This window comes from Eimeria maxima, genomic scaffold (assembly GCF_000499605.1).
Source record: "Eimeria maxima Weybridge genomic scaffold, Emw_scaff122, whole genome shotgun sequence".
Taxonomy (NCBI): domain Eukaryota; phylum Apicomplexa; class Conoidasida; order Eucoccidiorida; family Eimeriidae; genus Eimeria; species Eimeria maxima.
The window spans coordinates 6,159-31,711 of record NW_013564229.1 but is presented as its reverse complement, the minus strand read 5'-3'; the positions used below and the strand labels follow the sequence as shown (position 1 = coordinate 31,711).

Below are 25,553 nucleotides of genomic sequence, written 5' to 3'. Positions count from 1 at the left end.
CTACCACAAAGCTATCCAGTAAGTGTTTAGTGCATACTTGTCACTGCCTCCTTTCTCTAAGTACTAACTACAGACCACGCATGCCTGCATTGCGACGTGTTATAGCTTCTGTCTAGCGTGTAGTTCGAACCGGTTGGTAATCTCAGCTGTGGCAATTAACAGCTTTTGACGGGCAAATGGTGTGACCAGAAGAAGGAATGGGCCAGACACCATGGGGGGAACTCGCACTGCCGAGACCCAGAAACGCAATCCTGAGAGAGATCGACCATGGAGGTGGGGGGGGGCAAACAACCTGGAGAAAGTTGGCTCGAAATTTTTCTAGACACAAACCAAAAATTGGAATTGGGAAACTCCTTGTTCGAGAATGCAACATCTATCGAACACAAGCCTGCATCCCCAACTTGTGCATTGCTCTAGATATATGTCTTTAACGGCTTGAGACCACGACCAGGGGACAGGATGGATCTTAGCATCTTCTCTAACTTGCAGTCGATATTTCAAGGTTGCAGCCAATTTTTAGTGAAGTATTTGCGAGTTCAACCGGGGAGTTTCGGCACAACTTCGTTGGGAGCCATGTGCATGTGTGAAGCTGCCCGCTCGATCCAGAAGCCATTGGACCGATCGGTGGGTCACAGCTCCTGTGTTGTACTTTCGATGACTACTGCTGCCTTTCTACCATAAAACTACTCCACTTTTTCTGTTTCTGAATATTTGCCAACATATTTTCATGCTTATATTCATGCTTTGTTTTTGTCGGAAGCCCTCCGCCCGTGCACAGCAATGGCACGTTTCGACAGTTAAGGGGGGACTCACAGGACTTGTGGGAAGTTAAGGAAAGCTTCAAGCGTCACTTCATGAATTAGTGTCAACTTCATGTAGCACTAAAGCAGTTGGTTTCCCTCGGAAGCTGAACTACCTTTCTGTCGGCACACGGTTTGCTGGATCGCCAAAAAGCCTTGGTCTTTCACACGTTGTCGCTACTGGAATTCCCGTGTCTGGTCCCACTGTACATTATTTCCTGTTGCATTCGAATCGAATCAGCTCATCCTTCTTAATAATCTTCGAAAGTGAGCATAACGGCTAATCTTCGCGCTTGCGGAGATGCACGGTCCTTCTTACCCTGTTATCGCCCCCGTGCAGTCGGAAGTTCTGACGAAGGGAGACAGAAAAGCCCAAAATAAGGATTTGTACAGGAGGATCAGGCCATGTAGGTCGTCAAGATCGTCAAAGGGACTTATGGCACTTGCTGCATTTGTCGCACTATCTGCTGTAATCTTCACTGTTTTTAGATGCAGTTTGATCGTGCGGAGGAGGATTCTTTCCCTGTCTAATGGACGGAGAATGGCGGAGGACGAGGGTGGCAATGGAATAGACGAAGATTCAGACACTTGCAACATATCTTCCCTTACAGAAAGTTTGCGTGACTCTCCCACCCCGATGCATCCTCACTTTGGATCTCAGAATGATAGAGAAGGGGGGTCCATGGCATCCACGCAGTCAAATGGCCGAAGGTCAAGGAGGACAGGCAAACCAAGGCTTCGCCATGCACAATCCGGTTCAAGGGCGCGCACATTGAGGTTAGGTGCGAAAAGAACGGCTGAAGAAGCCTTCAGCACCACGGAGTCAAGCCTGCCCTTCAGCACCACAGAGTCAAGCCTGCCGCCGCGGCATCCACTGCAACCTCAGCTGAATGCAGCCCCACCTCTGGATCCACCCCCACCTCTGGATCCGGAAATCGATGAGCTTATCGACAGTGTGTTGGCAGTGGGAGAGAATGTTGTGCTAGCTGCATCTGGCCTAAGGCAGGCACTGCAGGAACAGGATTCTGCCTCCGATTCATCATCTGAGCCCTTGTCTCCTGATGCGGCAATTGAGTTGTTTGACCACGATGATACTAGCAGTTCTTCGGCAGCTCTGTCTCTAGATCCGGATATAGAAAGTTTCATTGATTCCGTGTTGGATGGAGGCGAGGAGGCACTGCTTGCTTCACTACACCTTGGAGGGGAGTCGCCACCACCTCCTTTGGATCCCGACATTGATCTGCTTATTGATTATATGCTTGCCAAAGAGGAAGAAGACCTGCTTGCCGACTCAAACTTTCGAGAGGAAGACCTGTTGTCCCCTGTGGACGATGGCGCCATTGACCCTGTTGACTCGGTGGTAGGTAGACGGAAGAGTTTTCTACCTGCTGGCGATGGAAACCTTGATGAAGATGTGATGATTTGGGCCGGTGAGGGTTTCTCTGAGCCACTACGTTCACGACTCTCAGGTGAAGTTGGTAAATTAGATGAGGATGCCGGGGGTACTTCATCAGCTGAAGTAGATTCGGAAACATCGCCGACCTCCAGATTAACTGGTTCTGCATGGGACGTACTTAAGCTAAGCGGCACCAAACCGGGTTCGTTCCGAGGCGTTGAAGGCCTGGCAACCGATGATTGGCTCCACGGCCCAGCCGACGATGTCCCCTCTGAGTTACAGAATGTCCTTTTGCCGTCGTTGACTTCTCCCGTGATGCCAGATACTGGTGAGAGTTCGATAGAGGCGATGACGAAAGTTTTGTATTCACTCTTTGGAGACGCCGACGGCCAGATAAGTGAGGTATCGCCTCTGGCCAGTGGACAAGCAAGGGATAGTTCTAATATGCCGCTTCATGTAAGTTCTGGAAGTGAATCAACATTGGCTTTGAATGGGTGATCCCTTGTAGCGATTGTTGCCTTGCCAGAATTGTGTTGAGAGGATTGTTCGGTAGGGCGTGCGGAAACATTTTTTTGCAGGAGGAAGCAGAAAGCCCGCCTTTTGAGGTTTCCCCTCCTGAATCGCCTTTTGCACGAGATCCAGGGCACGGCAGCGAACAAAACGTCAGTAGCTCTGCCCCTTCTGCAGCTATTACCGTGCAACATCCACCTCCTAGACACTCGGCTGCAGTTGTGCCACAAGCGAGCGAACAGGTGAGACTTGGCTTTTGGCATCCTGGCAGAGCAGTAAGCGTATTCCAGAAACCGTTATCAGATACAGTATCCTAGTGACCTTATTCTACGTCAATTCACGCTGATGTTGATCACTCATTCACGGAAATGCTGCCTTTGTGGTTTGCGATTTTCAGTCTGCATCTGCATATCCAACCAACGTAGCTCGGAATTTCCTTGGCTGGGTCAAGGGGGTATATCCTCTGACTTCGGATGACGTCCTCAAAACCCACCCACTTTATCGTCACCCCAAGTCACCAACGAGTTTACGTATTAGAGAATTTAACCAGACTTTGGCTTCATCTCTTCGTTCATTCCACTTTTCCATTAATGCCGTGCTCTGGGAGTGCAGAAATCTTCTCCGCAAGGAGTCGCTCAGTGAGGCTGACTACGAATTGCTTATGGCCCATACAGAGCGCCTCTGCGGATACGCAAGCGGGTGCATGGCGGTGTCTCCTCGACGTAATCGACCTCTTCAAGCCGTAGAAACTCTTGGAACGGTTTTGCTCGTCCTGGATACACTTTATTGTTTGTCTGAGACGCTGGGAGAGAGTTCTAAGAAAGAGGTGTGGTGGCCCTGGGTTGTTAGTCATATACAAAACGCACGGTACGTACCCAATGTTAACAGTCGGGCTAGGACTCACCACAGGGAGCTCGACGTTGCACTCTCCCTCAATGTTGCGTTAGGCTACTACAAGGAAGGCAAGCGGCCTCCGATGCGTCTCCTGATTGGCTTGAAAGAAGCCTTACTGTGTACTCCTGGGTCGTCAAAGTTCAGGTCCCGCGCCTGGGACTTTTATAGGCGGGACGTTACTGAATGGAGCAACGCTTTACCAGGGAACGCGCCAGCTGGTGAACAGTCCCCGCAGCCGTCGACGAGCAGCAGGCAATGAAGCGGCGCTCACGTATTATGATGAGCACGAGTAAACTTTCGGATCGGATTCTGCACTCATAGGGTTGAAACCTGCACACCCACAAACAGCTGAGAAGTACTGGTTTAAACACGCATAGCCCATCTGTGAGCCCGGTGGAAGTGTTGGCTAACGGGGACGGTATCGCAGCGCAAGACCAGGTCGATGCATCTGGGTGTCAACTTTCGGGAGCTGCAGCAGGCAGCTCTCTAGGGAATGTGTGGAATTTTGAGGTACTGAAGGCCCAACGCAAACTGACACGGATGTGTGTAGGAAGTTTGCAAGATTCAGCAGTTGTCTGACGGGGACGGCATTGCAGCGAAAGACCAGGCGGGTGCTTCTGGATGCCAACTTTTGGGTACTGCAGCAGACAGCCCTGTACAGAATGTGTGGAATTTTGTGAGATCCTTCATAATACTGAAGGCCCACCGAGAAGGACTGACATTATCACTGATGGATCTAACGAAGGGCCGGCAGAAGAGGAAACCACACTAGTTCCACTGCTTGTTCAATTGTGAGACTCAAAGTAATTTCGCGAAGCCGAACCATCGGACAAGAGGAGTGCTGGTCGGAGGTAGTGTAAACTCGTTCTTGTTTGAGGGAACTCCGTCTTCGTGTGCCTCAGAAGAGAACGCTTCAGCCACCTATGCCTTTTAAGAGGATTTCCTGGCACTATCCTGTCAATGCCTAAGCTAAGCTCCAAACGAATATCCCTTTCCTCTGTCGTACGTTTCGTGCGTGTAGCCCACGGGTGCGGCGAGAAATTTTCTAACAAGCGGCTAATGGGAGAGCTCAGTCAATACGTTGGAAGGAAACTAGAGAGTTGTTTTCGAAGTGCAACGAACGGCACGGTAGCCCGACACTGGACTACTGGACGGGGCTGTTCTCTTGAGCATGCGGAGCTTCCGGTATCAACGCTGGGAATGCGGGCATATAGGCAATGACCGGAAGCACGTTCAGGCGCCTTGGCAGCGCCGGTTCGGCTTAATGCAGTGAAAGCTGTGCATGTTCAAGCTCGTTTGATGTGGTTACCCTAGGGTGGTTTCGGAGGGGCTTTTGCAGATTTTTATTGTTTGGGATTGTTGACTCCGGGTGTGCAACTCGTTAGAGAGTTTCTTGCCGCACCCGTGGGCTTCACGCACGAAACGTACCCCAAATAAAAATGTATTTGTGCTTTGAACAGAATAGCTGTTTGCTGGAAAATATCGGGGCGCCAGCATGAACTTTTTTATTGCGATCGTGCAACAGGCTGCCACCCCACAGTATGAGCACCGGGTGCGCTTCTGTCGTCAGGCAAGCAAGGTACTGAACGTCACTCTGTGGTTATCACTCCCCCGTCCTTGCGGAAGCAGCTTGTGACATAGGACGCGGGCGTGTAGTCACGCAGTCACGATTCGGCCAACTTCCCAAAATGATGGGCCCACGAAAAGCACAGTTGTTCGTTGCTACTGCTACATTTCCATCCGCCACATTTCGTTTTTTCAGTGCAAACGCCTGCTTTGTCATCTGATATCAGGCTAGGGATGGATGGCGACATAGAAAATGAGCGAACATATTTAGAAAATGTACAGAATGCTTTGCCCTTGTGTGTTATGACGGTTTCATCCTTGCAATAATGCACACGCCCCCCTATAGTAGGGGTTCGTCAGGGCTGCACCATCAACAGAGACTGCACAGCCTAGTTTGCCGGTCAGGTTCATTGCCAAGTTGAAGAGGTCGCTAGCGAGCAAGGCGCACACCTAGAGAACCTGTGTAGGCGAACATGTGCTCAGGCCTTACCAATCCGCAGCATGAAGAGGGAGGTTAATAGTTCAGGCTAGGATTGCAAAACCGGTTTTTTATACATGTACTGCTACTTGTGGACAGGCTTGCTACTGAGGGCGGCGGAGGCACCTACAATCTCCTGGGTTGCTGAATTTATCGAACGGTAGCCTCGGTGGGCGTACACGCGGGTATGCCCTACTGGACGATTTGCAAGTGTGTGTGTGTGTGTGTGTGTGTGTGTGTGTGTGTGTGTGTGTGTGTGTGTGTGTGGCCGCATTAACAAGACGTCTCGCCACAGTTATTATGATTAGAGGATCCGGGGAGGGCAGGCAATTAGCAGCTGAAGACTTAACCTTGAATTTTTTGAGTTCGCTGCTGCTCTCAGCTCCTCTTGTAAGATCGACGAACACCCTACGGTTGGGAGGGGATTCTTGTGTGCATACATTCGCGACTGATGGTAAGCCCAATAGGAAATCCACTGAAGCATCCGTTCAGATCATTTGACGAACTACAAGGACCTGCAAGATTGCTGGTTTGGCAGCGTTACGTGGTTTCCGTTACTGACACTCCAGGCAAGCTTCACTAGTGTGCTGACGGGTGCGTCATACTCCGCCAATAGGTCGTGACCACTCAATCAACGGTAGTATCCAGCTTTCCACGACATGCTGAAGCGGCATTGCACTACCCGCAAAACGCCTGTAAGCAGTGAAGCTGGCAGGTTTAATATGGGGAGTCCACACTTCGTCTTGAACAAGATGATATCCCCGGTGCCTAATCTGTGGGCGACTTTGCGACAACAGCAGTCGAATAAATACCTATACCAGGAGCAGGCTGAAAGTAAATTGGAAACGAAATGGATATCACCAGATACAAGAGCCGGTGCAAAACACGGTGCCTAACCGGTATGGAGTCGGACGATTACGTCAAGGACCACTCTAGTGATGCCTTCGATAGACGTCACCTTCAAGGTCTGTTGGGTGAGCCACCGAAGCCACCGAAATATTATCATCGTCGTCTGCAGAAAATTTCCACAGGGATGTCGGGTGTCAAGTATGGGTTCAAAAGGTGACTGGCTTGGTATGCAAGTGACGCCGGCATTTCTAAACTGCTCACCATACGTTGAACAACGCTTTCTCCGTACTGGTTACTTCCATTGTCTCTTTCTCGAGCTGTTGGCTTGCAGAGAACATCACGTCAACTCCTGTGTGGCATCAGTTAGGGAAGAACGCTCGGCAAAATCAGCTGGAGTGGATGTGGGGTGTCTCAAGCGGCTTCTGGCCAGTGCATCCTCAGTTTCTATGCACATTGGTTGTGATTGTTAGGTCCACGGCGGTGCGAGCGAAACCAGATGACATTAAGGTATTTCGATGCGATGTGAGATCGACGAAATTCTGAACATCCGAAAAAATGCAGAACGTCAGTGGACTCCTCCGAATGGCCTCTATCATCTGCAGGTCTCATTCAACCCTCCCTGCCTTGCCACCAAGACCAACATACAGACTTGGGTAAAGAGCGAACACCTTCGTGTTTTCATGAACCACTGCATCTCGAAAGGCCATTCCAGACCACGTCGGAGGTGTTGCATATGCTCCCACACATTGCAGCTAAAGACAGGGACTTCATCCTTGCACACAACCATTCTCTCCTCAGTAACTGGGTCTAAGGAATCGTAGGTGACCTGTCGCGTGCAGCTCGGAGGGTGAGTTCACGAGCCCCCGGCGCACATACATAGGTTCCCACTTGCGAGGCAGGGTATGAAACGCTGGTTTTTGCATATTGTCGGGATAGACTGGAACACAACTGCGAAGTCAAATGACCAGCATACTGCTGCACCCTGTAAGTGGCGAGCACCTCTTTGCAGAGCACAAGAAACTTGTGTTCCACCGTGATCTCGTTGAGGAGGGACACGTATACACCACCTGGCGTCCTCCATCTTCGTGTACACTGGGTTGGCCGTTGGACTCTGCAAGTCTCCCTGTAATTGTGCATTCTAATGCAACAAAACTACTTGGGGAGGTGACTAATGCAGCTGACCTCCCTCCCCAGCTCCAAGGCATACAAAACGTAGGGGTATATATGCCTTTATTTGTGGGAGACGAGGGGGCTGCCATGAGTTGCAACGTGTCTCAACCCAAGGTGCAACACAGCCCCAAGATATGCCAGAAACAAGCCCTCTTTACCATTGGGATAAACACTGGAGGCTACCGTTGAAAACCCTTGCTTGAGCGTCATTTTTCTTCTAGGGTCGGGCAAAGGTTTGCGTGGCCACTTCGCAGACAGAATTGCCATCACTGCACCGACTATGCTACAGTACCACTCGAACGGCCACTTTGCCTGCAGGACTTAACCCCTCTTCTAAAGCACGAACCAGCTAGTTTTAGCCTATTTAAAACACGCATTCTGCCGCTAACCAAAGTTGATCGCTGGCATTTAAAAAGGGAAACACGATTCGTTGCGACGGCAGCAGTGGAGCGCTCTACAGCAACAAAAAAAGCCCCAGGTGTCTGAGGCAAGCCTGCTCGTATTTCTTACTGGACTAATTTCCCTTGTGTTGACATGATTAATTAGAGAGGTAAACACTGGCGGATGAAGGTGTGTGGCAAAAGAGGTTGTTGAATTGTAGGAAATTGACGAAGGAACGCTGTTTCTTGAGTAGGCGTTACGCTCCATGTAGAGACGACTGCAACCGACCTTGAACTACGAAAACAGGGACCGGCAACTGAAAAAAGTGTTTTTTTATCTAAACAGAAGGGCACCCCTTGACAGGAATAGAGGTTCGATTAGCAAGCACCACTACGCATGCTCTGCTTCGGGCGTTGGGTGTTTCACCATGTGCCCAGCTGAAGCCGAGGCAACTCAAGCTGGTGATGCAAAGGTGAGTCCTGGGTCAGATGAAGCAAAGCCAGTTATACCCGTATTGTCACCAGCGCCATCCCGCCAGTCAGCCCCAAACAATGAAGACGTTGTTAAAAGGACGGGCACAGCAGCGGCTGACGATGTAGAGGCCGGTGAAAGCGCCGAGCAGGGAACAACCTGCGGCTCCAGTGGCATTTCTTTCGAGGTGGCAGCCTCATCTCTGGAGGATGGACAGCCAACTTCGTCAGGGACAGCAGCACCGAAACCGCCAATAGCAGCAGCACAAACGACGGCCTCAGAACATGGAAGAAGTCTCCCAACAGACAACCTGGGAAGGCCTGCGAGCGTCTTCGTTGATGTATTGTGAGTTTGCCTTTGGATTTCTTTGGGGAAATATACTCTTTCAACTGCTCTCTGATCGCCCTGCGTCGCACGTTTTGTGTTGTATTGTTGGCTGCGTTTCCGTTGCTGTATTCCGTGTGGTTCCTTGCCTTTCTGTGTTTGTCTGTGGTGCTTCTCCTTCTCCTTCGCCGAAGGCAGCACGACTTGAATGCGGCAGTTCAGCGCGTTGAGGCCGGCAGACTGTTACTAGAACGCCTGCGGGGGGCCCTGTTGCAGCAGGCAGCAGCAGCATCGGCCTTTGCCGCGTCCCTAAACGTCGCCGCGGAAACTCTGAAGCCACTTTCCCCAGAATCCAAGTGCGTACGGCATACGACAGTTTGGCAAAGGAGCAGGGCAAGGGGACCTAACATGGCAAGGGAAAATGAGACCAGATGCACTGAGAACAGCCTTACCACACACGACAAGAACAAGACATGCGCCTGCGTTGTGCTGCGATAGGACATGCGCCACTGCTGTGCAGAGCTATAGTTGTCTTTTAGGCAACACCGCACTACAAGCCAAAGAGCTCTGCGACGCTTTACGCAGAGATGTCGTGGCATCCACGCTGGACAGGACAATTGAGAACCACGCGCAAGTTCTGAAACAGGTCGCAACGCCTTGGCTATCCTTCTGCATGCACCAGTTCGTGTGTAGCCGGAGCTTTGCCGAAAAAGCGTCTGGGGCGTGCCTCTTGGATGTTTTCAGGAGCACGGGCTTGAATCCACCGCAACCCTGCTCCAATCAGATCATCCCTCTTACCCGAATTGGCCCAACCGCTCTTTTCGGCACTCCATTCGAAGTCGCATGAGCATATCGGTGTTTTTCGCTGTGTGATATTGTGAACCGATTGGGCAGCAGGAAAGCCATTCCTGCAAATGTGTTCTGATTTAGCCGCCAGGGGTCTGTGCATTGCTGTTGCTGCCGCCAAGAAAGAAGCATGTAGCCAGAGAACTGAACTGCTGCCGTTGTTGAGTCGCTGTCAGAGTTGATTGTGTTTCGGTTGACAGGTGAAGTTGGACGCGGCGGAGGCCCAAAGGCGAAACCATTTAGCAGCAGTGGAACACCAACGGGTATGCTGCGGAGCACTCCCAACGGCAACACCGGTCCCGTAGAGGCAGCCATCTTGCCGTCGGTGCCACCACGAGCTTCACCGCCACATGCCCATCTCTACCGCATGTGGCAAGACCATTTGATCGTCAGTGTTTAGGCTTTGTATCGTTATGCAGGCAATGGAGAAGTACCTGCGCTCCAGCAAGATGGCGGCCGCAGCAGCAGCGACAGCTCAGGCATCGCTGTCTATGTTGCCATCGACGAAGACTGAATTGGCTCTACAGTCGGTCTCAGTCTACCCGTTCTCTTTGCATTCTCCATGTTGTTGCCCACCTCCTTGGACGTAGGCAGTCTCGCATGCAGGTGCTACGTTTTGCGGTGGTATAGTGGCTAGAGATGCTGCTGCTGCCTTTTGCGCTAGGTGCATCCGACTATGCGTGGAGGCTCGCCAGGCGGAGGAGGCGTACGTAGCCTCAGTGCAGGTGTGTCTCGTCGGTTGTCTAGTGGGGTTCCCCTCCTTTCATGCCGGTGCTGGCTTCTCTGATGCCGTTTGATATTTCGACGTTTCCTTTTGCTTCGCATTCGTTGAACTGAATTTGCCGCCTGGTGTGTGTGTCGCCCTCGAAGGGGGTCTCGGTAAGTGCGCGGCTTCGTCGTTATACTCCTCGCTTCTACTTTCCTTCGCTGTCCTTAGTTGCCTAAGCACCATTTATTTCCGTATGCGGCTCACTGTGCCTTTTCTCCATGGCACCCCTTACGATATCGGCCACATGGTATATGTAGTTATTCCTTCGAAGTTTTTGGCTGCATTGGTCCCGGTCCCGCCATGCCGGTGTTGCTACATCTCTTGGTTGAGTCAGCTTCCCTACTTGGCATCACGTTTCCTATGTCCCTCGTGCTCGTCTGGTTGGTGGCTTCTGTGATGATGCTGCTGCAGGCCTTGCAACAACGCAGCAAGGTGACTCGCGAGAGGGTGCAGAGCATTCTTTCTTGCTTGGAGGAGATGGACTTGAAGCGTATGCAGTGCCTCAGGGACGCTCTGACGAGAGCGGGTGTCTTTGTAGCAGCAAATCTCAGGCACATGCAGTACGATTTGGAGCGTTCCATTCAAGTGGGCTACCAGTGCTATGCTGCTGCTACAGTACCTGATGCACTGCAGTCTGTCGCACTGTGTACGTTTGCCGTTCTGTCGTAAACTGCTTGCCATATGCTGGCTCTGAGGCAGTTGCTTTTGTGGGGGCACCTTGCCGGGCAAGTGCGTGTGGGATCCTTTCGATGGCGCAGAGTGTTGAGGGAGTCGACCCTGAGGGAGATCTGCAAGACTTCGTTGATGGCCGGAGACTTGCAACGCCTCCGAGCTTGTCCCTCCCAACAGTCGTCAGCTGTTGCATCATCGCTGGGTGCTGCTGCTCTGTAGTCTTCTGCTCTACATCCATGGCTTTCTCACATACCATGCCAATCGTGATAATCTTATTGCCGCATTTGTAGTCGCTCTTTCTGCTGCGCTCGCAGGAGAAGTGGACTGTCTTAGACGCAGTGTACGGGGACAGCCTACAGCCTACTGTCTGTAGCGTTAATGCCAACACTACCGTGACGCCACTGTCCTCTGCAACTAACGTGGCAAGACAGCTTCTGCAAAAGTCTGCTTTCCAACGAGTAATGCAATCCGCTGCAGTGAGTTGTCTCTAGAAGTTCAGTGGTAACTGCTGGGTATGCTGAGCCTTTGTCTGCATCAGGCATTTTGTAATGTGGATCGATTTCCCTGGCAGAAGCTGCTGCTGGGGCCCTTTGGTTGATCCAATAAGCTTTTGTGCGCAGATGGTTCCATTTCGTTGATACTCGTGTGTGAAGTGATTAGTGCATTCCGCAATGCGTGCTTCTGGATGTTCATTGCTATGCAGAGCTTAGCCGCGTACTCCATTGGCGCTTCGGATGGTGGAGCGTCGGAGGAAGCAGGGGGACAAATGGGGGGAGGCACTGCAGCAATCCCGGGGCTTCCTACCCCTCCGGATGCGGCCGTTGTGCAGCGACTCCAGGATGAGTATACTGAGTGCGTTTCGGTGGTGTATATGCTGCGCTAGAGCATGGGACTAATTTCTTTGCACATTGTTTTTGTACTCTCCGCCCAGTTGCTTACGTGGTTGTGATGTGCCTTCGTAGGTTTATTAATGCTCTTTGGACCCCCGTCACATCAACATCTAGCAGTGGCTTGCTGCTTCCGGTAGAGGCGTGCTCCTTGCTGCTCCACAAGATGGCTCTGCTGCAGGAGGAGATGACTTCCTCACTGCATAGAAGTGCCTTCCTGTCGGCTCTGGTGTCTACGAAGAGGAAGAGAGCTGGGGAGATGCCTGACAGACAAGCCCTGCTACCTTCCATGTAGGCGGCCCTAATATTGCAGGGGCGAAACTTGCGGATACTGCGAAATGTTGCTGCCGAATTAGAGTGGTGTGACATAGCTGGATAGCGGCTTTGCTCCTCCCATGTGTAGCGTTTATCCACGTTAGGCGTTTCCATGCGTTCCGCGCGTGACCAATACGCTGTCCCCCAATGCAGTGGTTTTCTTACCTGTCGTTGATTCCTGTGCGCCTTGGTGTTCAACCTGTTATTGTTTCTCCTTTTTTTGTTGGTACATCACTTTGTCATAACGGCGCAAAGCCAAGGTGACCGCTGTTTCGGTTGAGCATTTCTTGTTGCAGGCTTCAGTTGCGGCTGTTGGGCGTCTGTTGTGACTGGTTGTTGACAGCAGCAGATACACAACTAGATGCATGGACTGGCAGGCAGTTGCTGCTGCTTGCTGTCGAGATAGCTGCACATGGAACTGCAGCAGAAGACCCTCAGCAGCAGAGACAGTGGGACTGGAAACAGGTGCTGCAACGACAACAGCAACTTGGCAGCATCTACTTCTCCGATGCAGAGTCCAAGAGGCAGGAGGGATGCCACCAGGATCCCAGCAGCAGCGGCAGCGGCAGCGGTAGCAGCAGCAGCAGCAGCGAGAACTCGTTTGAAAGACTTGAACGGGAACAGGAGGCGTCCTTGAGTGCAGTTCGATGGTCGTTGCATGTGAGGCAGCTGTCCTACCATTTCTTTTGTATCGGATATCCCTCAGCTGAATGTCTCACGTAAATACGGAGAGGTAACGATGTGCTTCCTGCCTGTTGCTTGTACAGCGTTGTGTCTACCACCACCGATATTGGAATCGCGTGACATTCTGGGAAGAAGCCCTTGCCCTGACTGTTAGTGAAGAACTACAGAGACAGAAAGTGAGTAGCTGAAGGCCTGTATGCATTGTGGGCCAGAGGACACCGAACATGGCCAGGATCTGAGTGCTCAAAGCACGCATGGGAACGCACCTGAGTATACCTGGAATATGTGCGTCGCTGTGTTTGAGAGTGATGGCCTTATGTTCGTTTTTCGCCCCCTTTTCATTTTCAGTTGGCTTCTCATTAATGGTGCGAATGCATGGGTGTGCACAGTTGTCTGAAAAGTGGCAAGCGGCGGGACCAGATGTGCTGCAGCAGCAGGAGAGGCTTTTCAGAGAGAACAACCCTTGCTGCAGCAGCCTCCCATCTTTTGGTTCCTTCATGTCCCTTTATGGCATTGCAACAGAACAGGTGCAGTCGCTGCTCATCTCGGTATCAAAGCACCTAAATTTGGATGAACAGACTAGAGAGATGCTTTTGCATGGAGTGGTGGACGCCACTGCGTCAGACGATCGACTGCTCGTTGCCCAAAAGGACACGGGCAAGCAAAGCAACAGCAATAACGGCAACACCACCAACAGCAGCAGCAGTACCAACATGGAACCTGGCAACTAAACGAGGCATGTTGCAATGCGTACACAATACCTCGGCCGGCCTGCGGTTCAGCACTGCGTTATATCCCCCATTTGAGGCAGGAGGTTTGTCAAAGGCAGTGCACTCAGAAAGGTATGCAGCCTCATTGCTAGCATTGCTGCAGCCACCTTGCAACAGCCTCATTGCAGGATCTCGGAAGTGGACGGACACCACTGAAGAGGCATTGCATGCTGTGAGACAGCTCGATGCAGCGATTTGTGGACTTTTCCACGCCATCCCGGCCCATCACTTATTTCGAATTGATTTTGTTGTTGCGAGCTAATACCACGCAAAAATGCATCGGACGACGGCAGTGCTGTGCATTGTAGGGTGCATGCACTTCGAAAGGACCTCGAATTCTAACCCTGGCAGTTGTGGCTTCACACAGAGAAAATGCACTGGCCAGTGCAAAGCATCCTATGAGCCACACTCACGGGACAAGCTGGGGAATTTCCTTTAATATTTCCATGTTTGAAGGAGGACAGGCAAGGGGATGAGCCCCGACACTCAGTTTATTCAGGTGCCTCCACGAAATATACTGTCGTGCAGAGGCAGTGCTACGACGGAAGCTGAGCGATATGCGGCAAATGCATTGAAAAATGAGGGCGGAAGGTGGTCCATCCCCAAGCAGGAGAACAGACTTGACAGCCAGGATAGCTGCCGGTAGAGACCATTGTATGGGACCTTGTTACAAAGGCATTTTAGCAGGGGTCTTGCCAGACATAGCCAGGGCACGCGTATCTACACGTGCTTGAGCATTTTGCGAACTGCACTGGTCGATAGCTTCACAGGTTGCCCGGTTCTGGTACTTCCAGACCCATGGCCTCGCGCCACTCTGCGGCGTCCGCCCTCCACAGATCCCACGACATGGTACTGAACTTCAAGCTACTGGCTGAATCGAGGAGAATTTCCTTCAAGCAGACGACCACACGGGCAGGAGGCCGCGCTCCATTCCTGTAGTAGTTCAACGCTACGTCCAGCATCTCCGCAATTGAATTGTTTATAGAGAAACGTACCCGTGGTACGTAGCGTACTTCTTCAATGCTATTAATTACATCTGGCCACCACGAACTGGAGTTACCCCCGAGCACTTGAACCGCACAATAGAGCGTATCAACTACGATAAAAGCTCCCCCCAAAACTTCTACGGCGCCACCAATTGAGGTTTTTGGAACCAGCTTGGGCATGCTACCCGTTGCGTACCCATACAAGCGCTCTGTGGCATAGAGTAGACGTCTGTAATGGTGCTCGGAAAGTTGTTCTTTCCTCAACAGGATCCTGAATTCAGCTAGTGTAGACAACGGGAATTTTTTTAGAAGGCGAAAGGACGCTCCCACTGTTTTTCTTAGAGTCTCCGAGCTGAAGTTGCCGTGGCTTCGTGGGTGGAAATAGAAGGGATGGGATTGGAGAAGTTCATCAGGAACTTGAGGGTACATTTCCAGGAACCATTCAGGCGCAGCCATTGACCCCATGACTGTCTGTTTTGGTGAAGAAGACTCTGACTGGATAGCGCATACCACAACAATAATTCCATCCTCCCCATTGCACGCTTTTCAGTTCTGGTGGAGCATTGATAGGCTGGGTAACGTGTGTCCGAAAAATGTTAATAGGTAAGCAGGGAGGCAGCGGCTACTGGTGTGCTCAAGACTGTCTATCTTCTGAAGACCTCTACTTGAGAAATGACACCCACCTGCTCTTTTTTCCCTGTTGCCTTCGGCGTGTTCTGTGGCATATTTTCTGCAGCGATAGGCCCGACGACATTGAATTCTGCGGTCGTAGCGGCTACGCTGCCTTCAGCGCGTTCCTTTAAAGTTGTGTCAATTCCTTGATCCGAAGGAGCATACTTTCCAGTGGTTGGTAGCTGAAACACTCCATTTGTCGGTACCTATTACACACCATGCATTAAAAACTTCTGGCTCAGGCTTTTCACACTAAGGCCATAAATTGAATAGCAAGTGGATACAGTGGGCTGGGGTGAGAGACATCAGTCGATGAGCGGTTATCCAACAACCGACCTGGCCTCCATGGGGGAGATGTCTTAGAGTTTGAGAGATGGACTCTGCTACCATGGTACTGGATCCTTGTGATTCTGAAGAGGGGCGATTTGATGCACGAGACAAAAGGTTATCTGTATTCTGTATAGTCCCCTCGCCTCCCCAAATGCGATCGTCATACTGAAGAAGCCAACTTTCTGGAGACAGCGCAGCGCTGTGTTTTGGCGACTCATAGTAGGACAGGCTAAGTGAGGTTGCAGCTTGTGAGCTTCTTTTCTCGGACACAGTACGCCCTTTTAGGCTCTTATTGGTCGAAGTCGCTCTTGAAGCCACGGTGTGCGCTGAAGCATGAGTAGGCGTTGCAGGGATGTTCGCAGCGTCCCGATTCAACTGTGCGGAGTCATCTTGTAACACATCCCCCATTTCATTCTTTTGTTTGTCATCCAGTAAAAAAAAATGATCAAAGAGCACATTTTCCTGCTTAGACAACAGAGTTTCAATCAGCGAATCGAGATCCGGATCCATAGGGGGCTGAGGCTCCGGCGGGAACTTCTCGAGCGCATCCTCAACCATGAACCGCTTGTTTGTGCTCTCTGTAATTGCATCTTCCCTTGTCTTCCTTTTAACACCAAATGCAACCCCGCCTGTCACTGTCTGCGCTGCTGCTCTCCCCAAGATATTCGCCCCTCTGAGTAAGGCGGTTCCCTCCGTGGGGTGCGTATGTACCGCAATATCTGATCTACCTTCCCCAGAATAACCCTGGGATGTAGCATCTACTCGTTCTGTAGAAATGACGAAGGGTCCTAAAGGTACAGGTGAATTCCTCTTTGGACCGCACCAATCAGACTCTTTGTCCATTTCGCTTCCCGCGCTCCCCGCCAGCCTTCGATGAAAGGACATTGCAGATATCCTTCTTCGGATGGACAGACTGCACATGAAGACAAATAACATAACTGCCGTGACTGTGGCAATGGCAACGAGCGGTAACAACATTTTCCGCGCAAGGGCATCCCTTTTCGGCCTGAGTCTTGCATTGTAGATTTCGAGGCCAGACCCGCTCGAAGAACGAAGACGCAAATGCTCCTGCGGTTGGTGCCAGCCAGGGTACGTATCCGCAAGGTTAGTGCTTGTCGCCATAGGTTCGCCGTGCTAACTTGCGGGTCGGTGTACTTAGGCATTCGGGCTCGGGGGGCAACTAAAGATAACCTCGCGAGCAGCTCTGGCTTATTATAGATAATGTAGAATTATTTTCTGCAGCTTTAGAAGTCCAAAAGGTGCCGTGTGCAGGGAGCGGATTGTGCAGGTTTCTGCAGGGGCACCCCGCAGGAAGGTCGGCATCAATTATGATCTGCATGCGTGAATGTGCCGAATTTGGCAGATAAATTCAAATATCACTGTGAATAAATTACCATTGCCAAAAATTGCCTGAATGATTGACCAAATACTCCATGGGAATTCGTGTGTACCGGTGCAGATCACGTTCTTGAACGTGTTGAAGGAGCACCGCTGTTGTGCCTTCCAGAAAGAGAAAATGAGTAACTAATAACCATAAGCAGAGTATCGAAAACCGACAAAAAGAGATTTATCTTGATGAAAACTGCTTCTACCCATGAATTCAGCAGTCACCACGTGACAGTGCGATGGCGTGTTCCACGCGAACCACATTGCTCACCCCGTCCACGCAACACGTGGGAACCTCCCTGTCTCGGCACACCCAAAGCGGAAAGTCTCATTTAGTGTTCAACCTAAAGGTTTAAAACTGTAAAACTGCCTTGACTAAGTATAGTTCCAGCACTCTTCCCCGACCTGCGCTCGTGCGCTGTCTGTATAGCACTAGTTGTGCCCCAATCCCTTTTAAACACCAACACAGCGCCTCTCAGCCAGCCAACTTATATGGAATCTAAATAATCCTCCTGTGATCTTCAAATTCATTACCTAAGTGTTAAAAACAAGTTTTAGGGAATCGGGAGTCTTGCTTACTACGATGCAAGGACTGCCGGTTCCCACCGATAAGTGCACGTCATCTTACACAACTTGTTGTACTCTCATGTTACAGATCTGCCAATACGCTAACCGAATACTTTCTTAGCTGTCCTGAAATCAACAACAAACGATCCCTGATTCATATAGCGGTTCTACGTGCCGAAAAACGAGGGAGACAAGAAATAAATTTGGTTACCACTGACCCCGTTGTGGGTCAGGGTCTCAGAGACAGTGCCCGCATACAGCATGCCCCCTTGGTGGGATGCCGCGAGCTGTTAGGTTGAAGGCCTTATTTTCCTTCTAACGTCACCTAATTCATTTATGAAATTATTATTATTTGTATTCATTTTGATGGTTGGACCTCTAAAAGCCACGTTTGCGGCCCACTGTACAGCCGAATAAACACGATCAGCGACAGCTGCAAACGGGCGCTCCCCTGCCCGGAAAAGTGTTCCGCGCAGTGGCGCCGCTTTCGTCACGCCACTATCAGCACCCTGCCATGTTAAGTTGTTACATCAGTGAATAACGAAGATTCGTTTTAATTGCTTTGTGTTGGCACCTCCAGCTCTCGGCCGCCTGCCGGTCTTTTCCGTTCCGCACTGCCTTATTTTCCGGTCATGGGTGCTTTCGTCTCTTCTCCATACTCCCCAAGCAGTCCGGGTTTACTTCGATACTCTAGATTGCAGTGGAGATGGCAAGGTCCGCCTTTACTTGCTACGTGTTCAATAAGCTTGCATGCTGGCCACTGAAGGTGAAGTGACTCCTCAACTATTCTCTACAGTTTCTTCGTTAGTGCAAGCAACCAACGAGACCAGCTATGTTTGCACGTTGGTCCGCCTTGCAATATCTCTTGCAAAAAGAAATACGGTAACACGTGACATGCGATATTGACTCCCCACCAGACAAAGAACATTGCTCCACCTATGCACGCGACTTCTGGCAGCAGGACTTCTCACAGCTACTAGGGCAGCGACCCGTTACTTTCTGGAAACTCTCGTTTAAATTGCCCTAAATTTGCCGTAACTAGCAACTCCCCTCCAATGATACCGATGGCTTTCGCTACACTACGCCATTAGTGGCAGTCGCCGCTGATAGTTTGCATGATAGAAACGCTGCTTGCTAAAAAGTTTGACTGCCCCCATGGTTGTGGGATTATACTGTAGTGCATGGGGACTACAATAGTTCACCCTGTAACCTTCTATCCGCGCTTTTGCGAAAACGAAACGATGCCGTTTAATATTAGTCATAATTTAGAACACTTAGGCAGTCCTGCAAACCGGCTACGATCTCCAACAGCCCATGACGGTCCTCCAAGAGCCAATGAAGGGCTTGTGGCTGTCTGGATCGCTGAGGCACTGACCCACCTTAGGCGGCCAAATGCAGACAGATATAACATTCTCTGCTTCCCTCATGATAGGACTTGAATATGTTTGAGGCTAAATATGTGGGTGTAAGTGGTTTTCGCGCCATTTATAGGTGTACATCTTGCTGAAAGACAAACAGGTTTATAGGTGGTGAGTGCAGTGAGTCGGTCATTGCACTACAACGGAGAGCTCGTGCATTTCGCAACTTTGCCATCCCTCACACCCCAATTGAGACGAGTTGTAGCTGAGGGTTCCCGTGAGTGAATAAGAACTCCCCAAAAGGAGCTGACCTCCCGTCCAGTCTACAGGCATCCTTGGATTCAAAATTGGGGATGGTATTGATAAGGGGCTGCATGCCATGCGTGGTACAGCATATTGTTGCAATTCATCATACAAGGCAATCCTGCTGTAATTCAGAAACATCTCTTGTACATCTGTTGATATACCCCTTGGAACTAAAAAGCCAGTCAGCAAGCAGAAAAAAGGACATACCAACATCAGACAGAACGGACCTCGGAGGCACATCAAGATGAATCGAGGGTTGGCACATTTTTTCCTAGCAGGAAAACAGTACACTTTCAGTACAATTTGGGGTGACGGTCCCCCTTCACCAGAAGCCCAGTGCTTATGGTCGTTACAATAAAAGTGAAAAAAAAATACGGATGATGGTTTAATTCCATATACCTTCGCTGCACCCCTCTTCAAGGGGTAGAAAAGACCGGCAGGAGCCCATTACGCCCCAAACCTGACCTCCTCGTTAACTGGTCTGTACTGGCAATACTACAAAAATAGCGCTGATCCTGAGCGTCATTCTCTGTACAGCCTGAGTGCCTCGAGCTCACAAATGACCGAACAATAAATGTGCTGTGGCGAGCAGATGGGCGAACGTGGTGCAGGTAAAACGGGCTGCCAGAGAAGCATCTATGCCCCTCAGGTCTACACAGTAGAAGATAGTGCACATTTGGTCAGTACTGTTTCCTGTGGTCTACAGCACCAATGGTCAACTGCGACCTGCCGAATCGCCGGTTTCCTCTCCTCCCGCTTGCTTTCTGTTCGTCACCCACCGACGCCAATCTGCGGCATCGGTTCTCCAAGGATCCCACGAGACAATCTGGAATTTCTTTATGGCTGGATCACAAAACAGCTTTTCCTTCAGACCAACTACCAAACGAGCGGGGGGCCTCAAGCCGCGTCTGTAGTAATCCAGCGCGGTGTTCAGAGCACATGCCATTCCAGTAATCCAGGACGGCGACTCAGAGAAGTCAGGCATACGGGGGAGGTAGTACCGGGATCCTTCAATGCGATGCATGACCTCAGGCCACCAAACGTTTTTCCTAGAGTTTTCCCCCAACACTTCCGCCGCACAGTACAGCATGTCAACAACCAGGAATATATGCCCCAGAAGAGCCACTGCCTTCAGCGCTGGCTGAGCAGCACCTATATGCATGGATCCGGTTGCATGTCCAAACACCCGCTCAACGTGATGCACAAGCATTTCGAACTCCTCGACAGTGAGCGACTTATTCTTCAGGATTTCCCTGCATTGCGCCATTGTAGAAATTGGGGCCTGCTTAACTTGACGGAATGTCACAGCTATAGACAATCTGAAGAGTTTTGTGCTCATCTGTGGCTGCCTTCCAGGGTGCCTGTAGAACGGATGGCTTTCAAGAACCTCATCAGAAATCCCTCGATACATACTCTCAAGCAACCTAAAGAAAATCAGAATTCTGCGTTGCATGTAGAGCGGCAGTGGAGATCGGTACTGAAGAAAGCATACCACAAAGAGAAGACTGTGTTTAGTCTATCTTCATCTTGTCTACTCAGATTTCACAAAGTGAAAAAAGCTGTGAACATCCGACGATGTGGCTAGTAGGCAATGGCCGATTGTCGTGCACTGTCTGTGCTCATATTTTGGGCTACACATCATAAAAAACACACCTGTCGTTTCTGTGATGCCGACGAGACCGTCCCCGTGATTCCGGAAGGCAACTCTTTAACAGCGTTTGTCGCGAAGCTCGAAGACAGTATGCTTCTGGGAAGGGAGTTGTCAGAGCTAGTAATCACGTTTCCCTCTGGTTGTTCTCTTGTGTTATTTGCAGGCGACTGCTTCAATTCTCTAGGAACCTGAAACTGCAAAATAAGCACTAAAAACTGCGAACCCATGCTTGGGCACAACGCGGTAAAAGTAGAAAAGCTACTACTTGGTGGGCATGGAAGAGGTTGCTCATTGTCAAGCAGCAATCAAGCTTACCGTGTTTGTATCGTCACCTGAATAGTCGTTGAGTGACCCTTCCAACTGGGAAGCCTGCCCTGTATGCTTCTGGTCTCCAAGCATGTTAGCAGATGACGAAGAAGAGCTTCCCACAGTATTTGAACGTCCAACTTCACGGGCCAGTGCAGATGGCATCATGCTTGACGGGACTATCCCCCCCCTGTCCCTCCCAAGATGCCCACGATAATTTGAGAACGCCCCGACGACGCCTCCTGGCAACGCATGTTCAAACGTCATCGGCTGGTATGCACTGGTAAACCATTTCTTCTCGAGATGTGGAGAGTTTTCCAGCACTTCTGGAGACACTCCCTGAGCTAAACCACCCACATGCTGGCGCGAAGCCTCTTCCACATTCACCCCATGATCATTAGGTCGTTTGGGAGGCTCTAAATGATGGGCAGGATCTGGCAACGGCGTTGGGTCTTGAACCCAAAAGTCTTCGGACAGGAACTTCCCACCCCCAGACAACACAGAATCAATAAGTGCATCAGTCTCGGGATCGAGAGGTGGTGGTATCAAGGAGGGCTCTTCTAGCGGTGTCTCAAGCCTGGTTTTTTTCGGCTGTATCCCATCTTTGGTTTCTTCTACAGCCTTTCTCTTAAAATTTATTTGCTCGTTGTTTGTGACTAGTTGATCTGCCGATTCGCCCGGGACCTCTACACTGGGGAAGCTCTTGCTTGAGGTCGTTTGACGGTCTGGGTCCGGTGTGAGTTCCTTTGTTTTAACAGGTGATGATGCAATCTTAGGGAGGTCTGGGGTAGTATCTGGAGATGTTCCTTGAAGTGAACCTGAGCTGCATCTATCAGAGAGGTCGCCTGCACTAACACCCGATGTGTCTGCCAGTCTGCGACTGAAAGACGAAAGAATTACCCTCTTTTCAGTGAAGATACTACATAGGTACGCAATAAATATGACGACCGAAGCTGCAACAAGCGCTGCCAGTCGGGTTCGTGCCGGTGGTGGTCGAAGAGTGGGGGGTTTAGCAATGGTTTGCAACCCATCTTTATCATATCTTTTGCCTTTCCCAGCTAGGCTATCCGAAGACAAATGGGAGTCGATCTGATGCAATGTAAGAGAGTTCTTCTCAAAGTTCGAGCTAGCCGCCATAGAGCCGCCGTTAGTGTCTCGCTCCGATGGACAAAGGCATTTGAGCAATTGACGAACGCAGTTAAAATTACAGAAAACTCATCACAAAACACTTGAAATAATCTGCTGCAGCGATATGTCTGGGAGGAAAAGCCGTTTACCCTGAAAAATATTTGCTACTTCCGGGAATGATCGCTCGTGCACAAGGTGAGCTCGGCGGGTAGGAAGACAGCTTCCAAAAAAGAGACAGCATCCGGATGGCTGAAATACTATGTGGATTTATCGTAAAATCCACTGGCACCTTCTGGTTGATCCATCGATGCGAGATTGAAGGTGGGTGTGCCAAGGGTTGTGCCAGGTCTTCCCACGCAGTTGGCAGAGACGGAAAAGTCGTCAGTTCCGGAGGAGCGAAGGCGTGAAGCAATGATAGTTGCAAAAGGCACTGACTCCAACAAGGCACACAAAATGCGGATTTTCACTAGAATGCTCTGCACCAGTTCTGTGCGCCGCACGGTGCGAACCATCGACCCCGGTGTAGATATGCTCGCGACAGCGTGCCTGATGATCACGACAGCCGTACGACAGGCCATGGGTAATCCTTCATATGCACTAGAAAAGAGAAACAAATAAACATCATCAAAACAATTTCAGCTCTGAATAACGGGAAAGAAGTTGTACATACTGCCCTTGTCGATCGGGGCGTTGTGGCCAGTCCCGTAGAGGAGCTAAGCGACAACTGCTGGCTTCCCTCTAGCTGTGTTGAAACAGACACACTAACCAATATCGATATGTTAACTGGTATTGTGTTTTGTTTGTGCACCTAAGTATTCTCGCTCTGTCTACCCAGCAGCGGCGTCAATATCCACTCGTAATTCCATTGCCCTGCAGCAGTTATCATTAGGCAGCTCAGATTCGTCTAGTGGCATAAATACATTATGTAAGAGTCTCAACAGGAGACGTCTTCTAGGCAACCTGATCCCACAGCATGGTGTCAATGGCGCCGGTGTTTGAAAACAAGACATTTATAGTCTTAGTTACAGTGGGCACACGAAAGTTTCGAAGACAAGGGCAACAATCTGCGCCCATCTTGCCTGCACGCTTGCTCAGCTTTGCAAATGAGTTTCTTCTGGCTGTAGCGAATGTGAGACAAGTGGCACATCTGTGCATCATTGACTGTGCATCATTGAACGCTTTTCATACCCTTCAACCTGTTGGTTGTTTTGTCGATTGATCACCCCCTTGTTTGCTTGCCTTGATCGACTGGAGCCACTCTTTAGCGTCTTCTCTCCAAGGGTCCCACTTAGGCTTATTGAACCTCGTCTTCATGGGTGAGAGAAAAAGGGCTAGCTTTATTGCAATGACAAGACGCAAGGGAGGTCTTTCCCCAATTCGATAGAAGTCCAACGCAGCGTCCATTGCAACTAAGAGGGGATAACTCCAGCACGGCCTTGGTGGTACTCTAGACCTGCGGCGATATCTCGCATTTTCTATGTGAAGTACTATTCCGGGCCACCACTGATCCTTTTCGGAACTTTGCCCAAGAACTTCTGCTGCGCAGTGTAGCATATCGAGAACAAGAAACACCCTTCCCATGGTTTCTACACCAAATGACGTCGTGAGAAATCGACTGTGAGCCGGCATGACGCCGGATGCATATCCGCTCAGGCGCTCAGTATAGTCTAAGAGCACCTCCATATCTTCTAAGGCCAGCCACGGCTTCTTCAGTAGAAGCCTGCATTCCGCAAGCAACGGGACTATGTTTGGATAACCAGTACGATAAGGTTCAGCATTTTTGTCGTTATAGGTTCTGCTGGGACTTGGATGTTCTCCTGGGTGACGGTAAAACGGATGTGCTTCGAGGAGGTGATCAGGCACCCCACGTAGCATTTCATCAAGCCATCCAACCGAAGCAAGGAGGTCCTCCAGTGCAGACTGGGCCCGCCCAGATACCGACTGTTCAAATCATACCACAATGACACCATATCATTTGCCCCGAGTGCATTCTTCTACTGGCACAGCAGCAGTGGCAACCAGGTCTGCTCAGTGAACAGCATAGGTTGGCAAGTAAGCAAACCGCACGAACGAATCAAACACTAGGTTGGCACAGGCGTCATGTGGTCATGTGTAAGAAAAAGCCCACCTGCTCAGATGATTTTTCTTCATTCATCGTGGCCTCATCCTCAGTATCTGACGAAGGAGGGATGGCACTCGTGGAAAGCGTTGATGACAATAGGCTCCGAAGAACAGTTGATTCTAGGACGCGTCCTCCCATTCCGTGTCTAGGAGCAATGGGATGTTCCTGTGTAAATGGTTGAAGCGAAGCGTTCGCTTGCAGCTACTCCACAACACGCATGTGGCACACACAAAGCCAAACTTCCCCACAACAAAAGCTTAAAGATCCAATTTCTGCTGGGTGACTATAGGCTATTTTGTAACAGTTGTTCAGTTTAGCCACAGACCCACCTCGATTACCTCTCTGCGAGAATCATTTTGTGACTTTTCAGAATGGCACAGTATTTCTGAATGCACCCTGCCCCCAGCTGAGATGCCGGATAAGGACCCAAGGCCTTTTGCCTGCGCCTTGGCCTTTTCGCTACTACCAGGCAACGCAGAAGGTGTCCCATGTGAAGCCACCAGACTCAGTGCCTCCCCCAAAGCTTTTGCTTCGTCTCCCAATACCCACATATCTAAAGAGCTTGATTGCGGGGTGTGGGTGGACTCTGACAACACAGACTCGAAAAAGCTTAGCGGCGTTGTATAAGTTGATTCATTTTCGCCTAGGTCTGAAGGGTTTCCAGATAGTCCCGAAAACACATGGCTTGTTGGCATGAGCCCAGGGTGGCTCTGTTCGGCCCCAGGCTTCTTGCGTGGTCCATTTCCAGTCTGCAATGGAAAAGCTGACGAAGGGCCTGCATCATCACTATAACTCAAAACATGCTCGGTCAATGCATTATCAACAGCCCATGAATCTTCGGATAACGCATCTCTATATCCTGAAATGGCAGAATTAACGAGTGAATCCGATTTCCGATGTACATATGATGGAAGGGGCCCCGGCGGAGTCACCTGAATCGGCGCCTCCAGTCTAAGCAT

At 50.5% G+C, this 25,553-nt stretch overlaps 6 protein-coding genes across 6 annotated transcripts; 3 read left to right on the top strand and 3 right to left on the bottom strand.

Annotated features, from left to right (window-relative positions):
* Positions 1-1,341: 1,341 nt before the first annotated feature.
* EMWEY_00015410 (hypothetical protein, conserved) lies at positions 1,342-3,859 on the top strand (the record flags this gene model as incomplete). The annotated part of the gene is made up of 3 exons (XM_013479563.1): positions 1,342-2,652; positions 2,775-2,948; positions 3,104-3,859. 3 exons carry the CDS (start codon positions 1,342-1,344, stop codon positions 3,857-3,859), a joined length of 2,241 nt encoding a protein of 746 aa, XP_013335017.1.
* A 4,612-nt stretch (positions 3,860-8,471) lies between these two features.
* EMWEY_00015400 (hypothetical protein, conserved) lies at positions 8,472-10,199 on the top strand (the record flags this gene model as incomplete). Its single annotated transcript, XM_013479562.1, has 5 exons — positions 8,472-8,860; positions 9,034-9,195; positions 9,338-9,528; positions 9,886-9,948; positions 10,105-10,199. 5 exons carry the CDS (start codon positions 8,472-8,474, stop codon positions 10,197-10,199), a joined length of 900 nt encoding a protein of 299 aa, XP_013335016.1.
* A 615-nt stretch (positions 10,200-10,814) lies between these two features.
* Positions 10,815-13,743, top strand: EMWEY_00015390 (hypothetical protein, conserved; the record flags this gene model as incomplete). The annotated part of the gene is made up of 8 exons (XM_013479561.1): positions 10,815-11,039; positions 11,213-11,305; positions 11,441-11,584; positions 11,830-11,978; positions 12,089-12,304; positions 12,625-12,988; positions 13,096-13,188; positions 13,402-13,743. The coding sequence occupies 8 exons, from the start codon at positions 10,815-10,817 to the stop codon at positions 13,741-13,743; spliced, it is 1,626 nt and encodes a 541-aa protein (XP_013335015.1).
* An 803-nt stretch (positions 13,744-14,546) lies between these two features.
* On the bottom strand, positions 14,547-16,613 carry EMWEY_00015380 (hypothetical protein, conserved; the record flags this gene model as incomplete). Its single annotated transcript, XM_013479560.1, has 3 exons — positions 14,547-15,263; positions 15,452-15,646; positions 15,777-16,613. 3 exons carry the CDS (start codon positions 16,611-16,613, stop codon positions 14,547-14,549), a joined length of 1,749 nt encoding a protein of 582 aa, XP_013335014.1.
* Positions 16,614-20,102: 3,489 nt separating this feature from the next.
* On the bottom strand, positions 20,103-23,050 carry EMWEY_00015370 (hypothetical protein, conserved; the record flags this gene model as incomplete). The annotated part of the gene is made up of 4 exons (XM_013479559.1): positions 20,103-20,864; positions 21,041-21,232; positions 21,354-22,210; positions 22,762-23,050. The coding sequence occupies 4 exons, from the start codon at positions 23,048-23,050 to the stop codon at positions 20,103-20,105; spliced, it is 2,100 nt and encodes a 699-aa protein (XP_013335013.1).
* A 613-nt stretch (positions 23,051-23,663) lies between these two features.
* EMWEY_00015360 (hypothetical protein, conserved) lies at positions 23,664-25,553 on the bottom strand (the record flags this gene model as incomplete). The annotated part of the gene is made up of 3 exons (XM_013479558.1): positions 23,664-24,413; positions 24,601-24,795; positions 24,990-25,553. The coding sequence occupies 3 exons, from the start codon at positions 25,551-25,553 to the stop codon at positions 23,664-23,666; spliced, it is 1,509 nt and encodes a 502-aa protein (XP_013335012.1).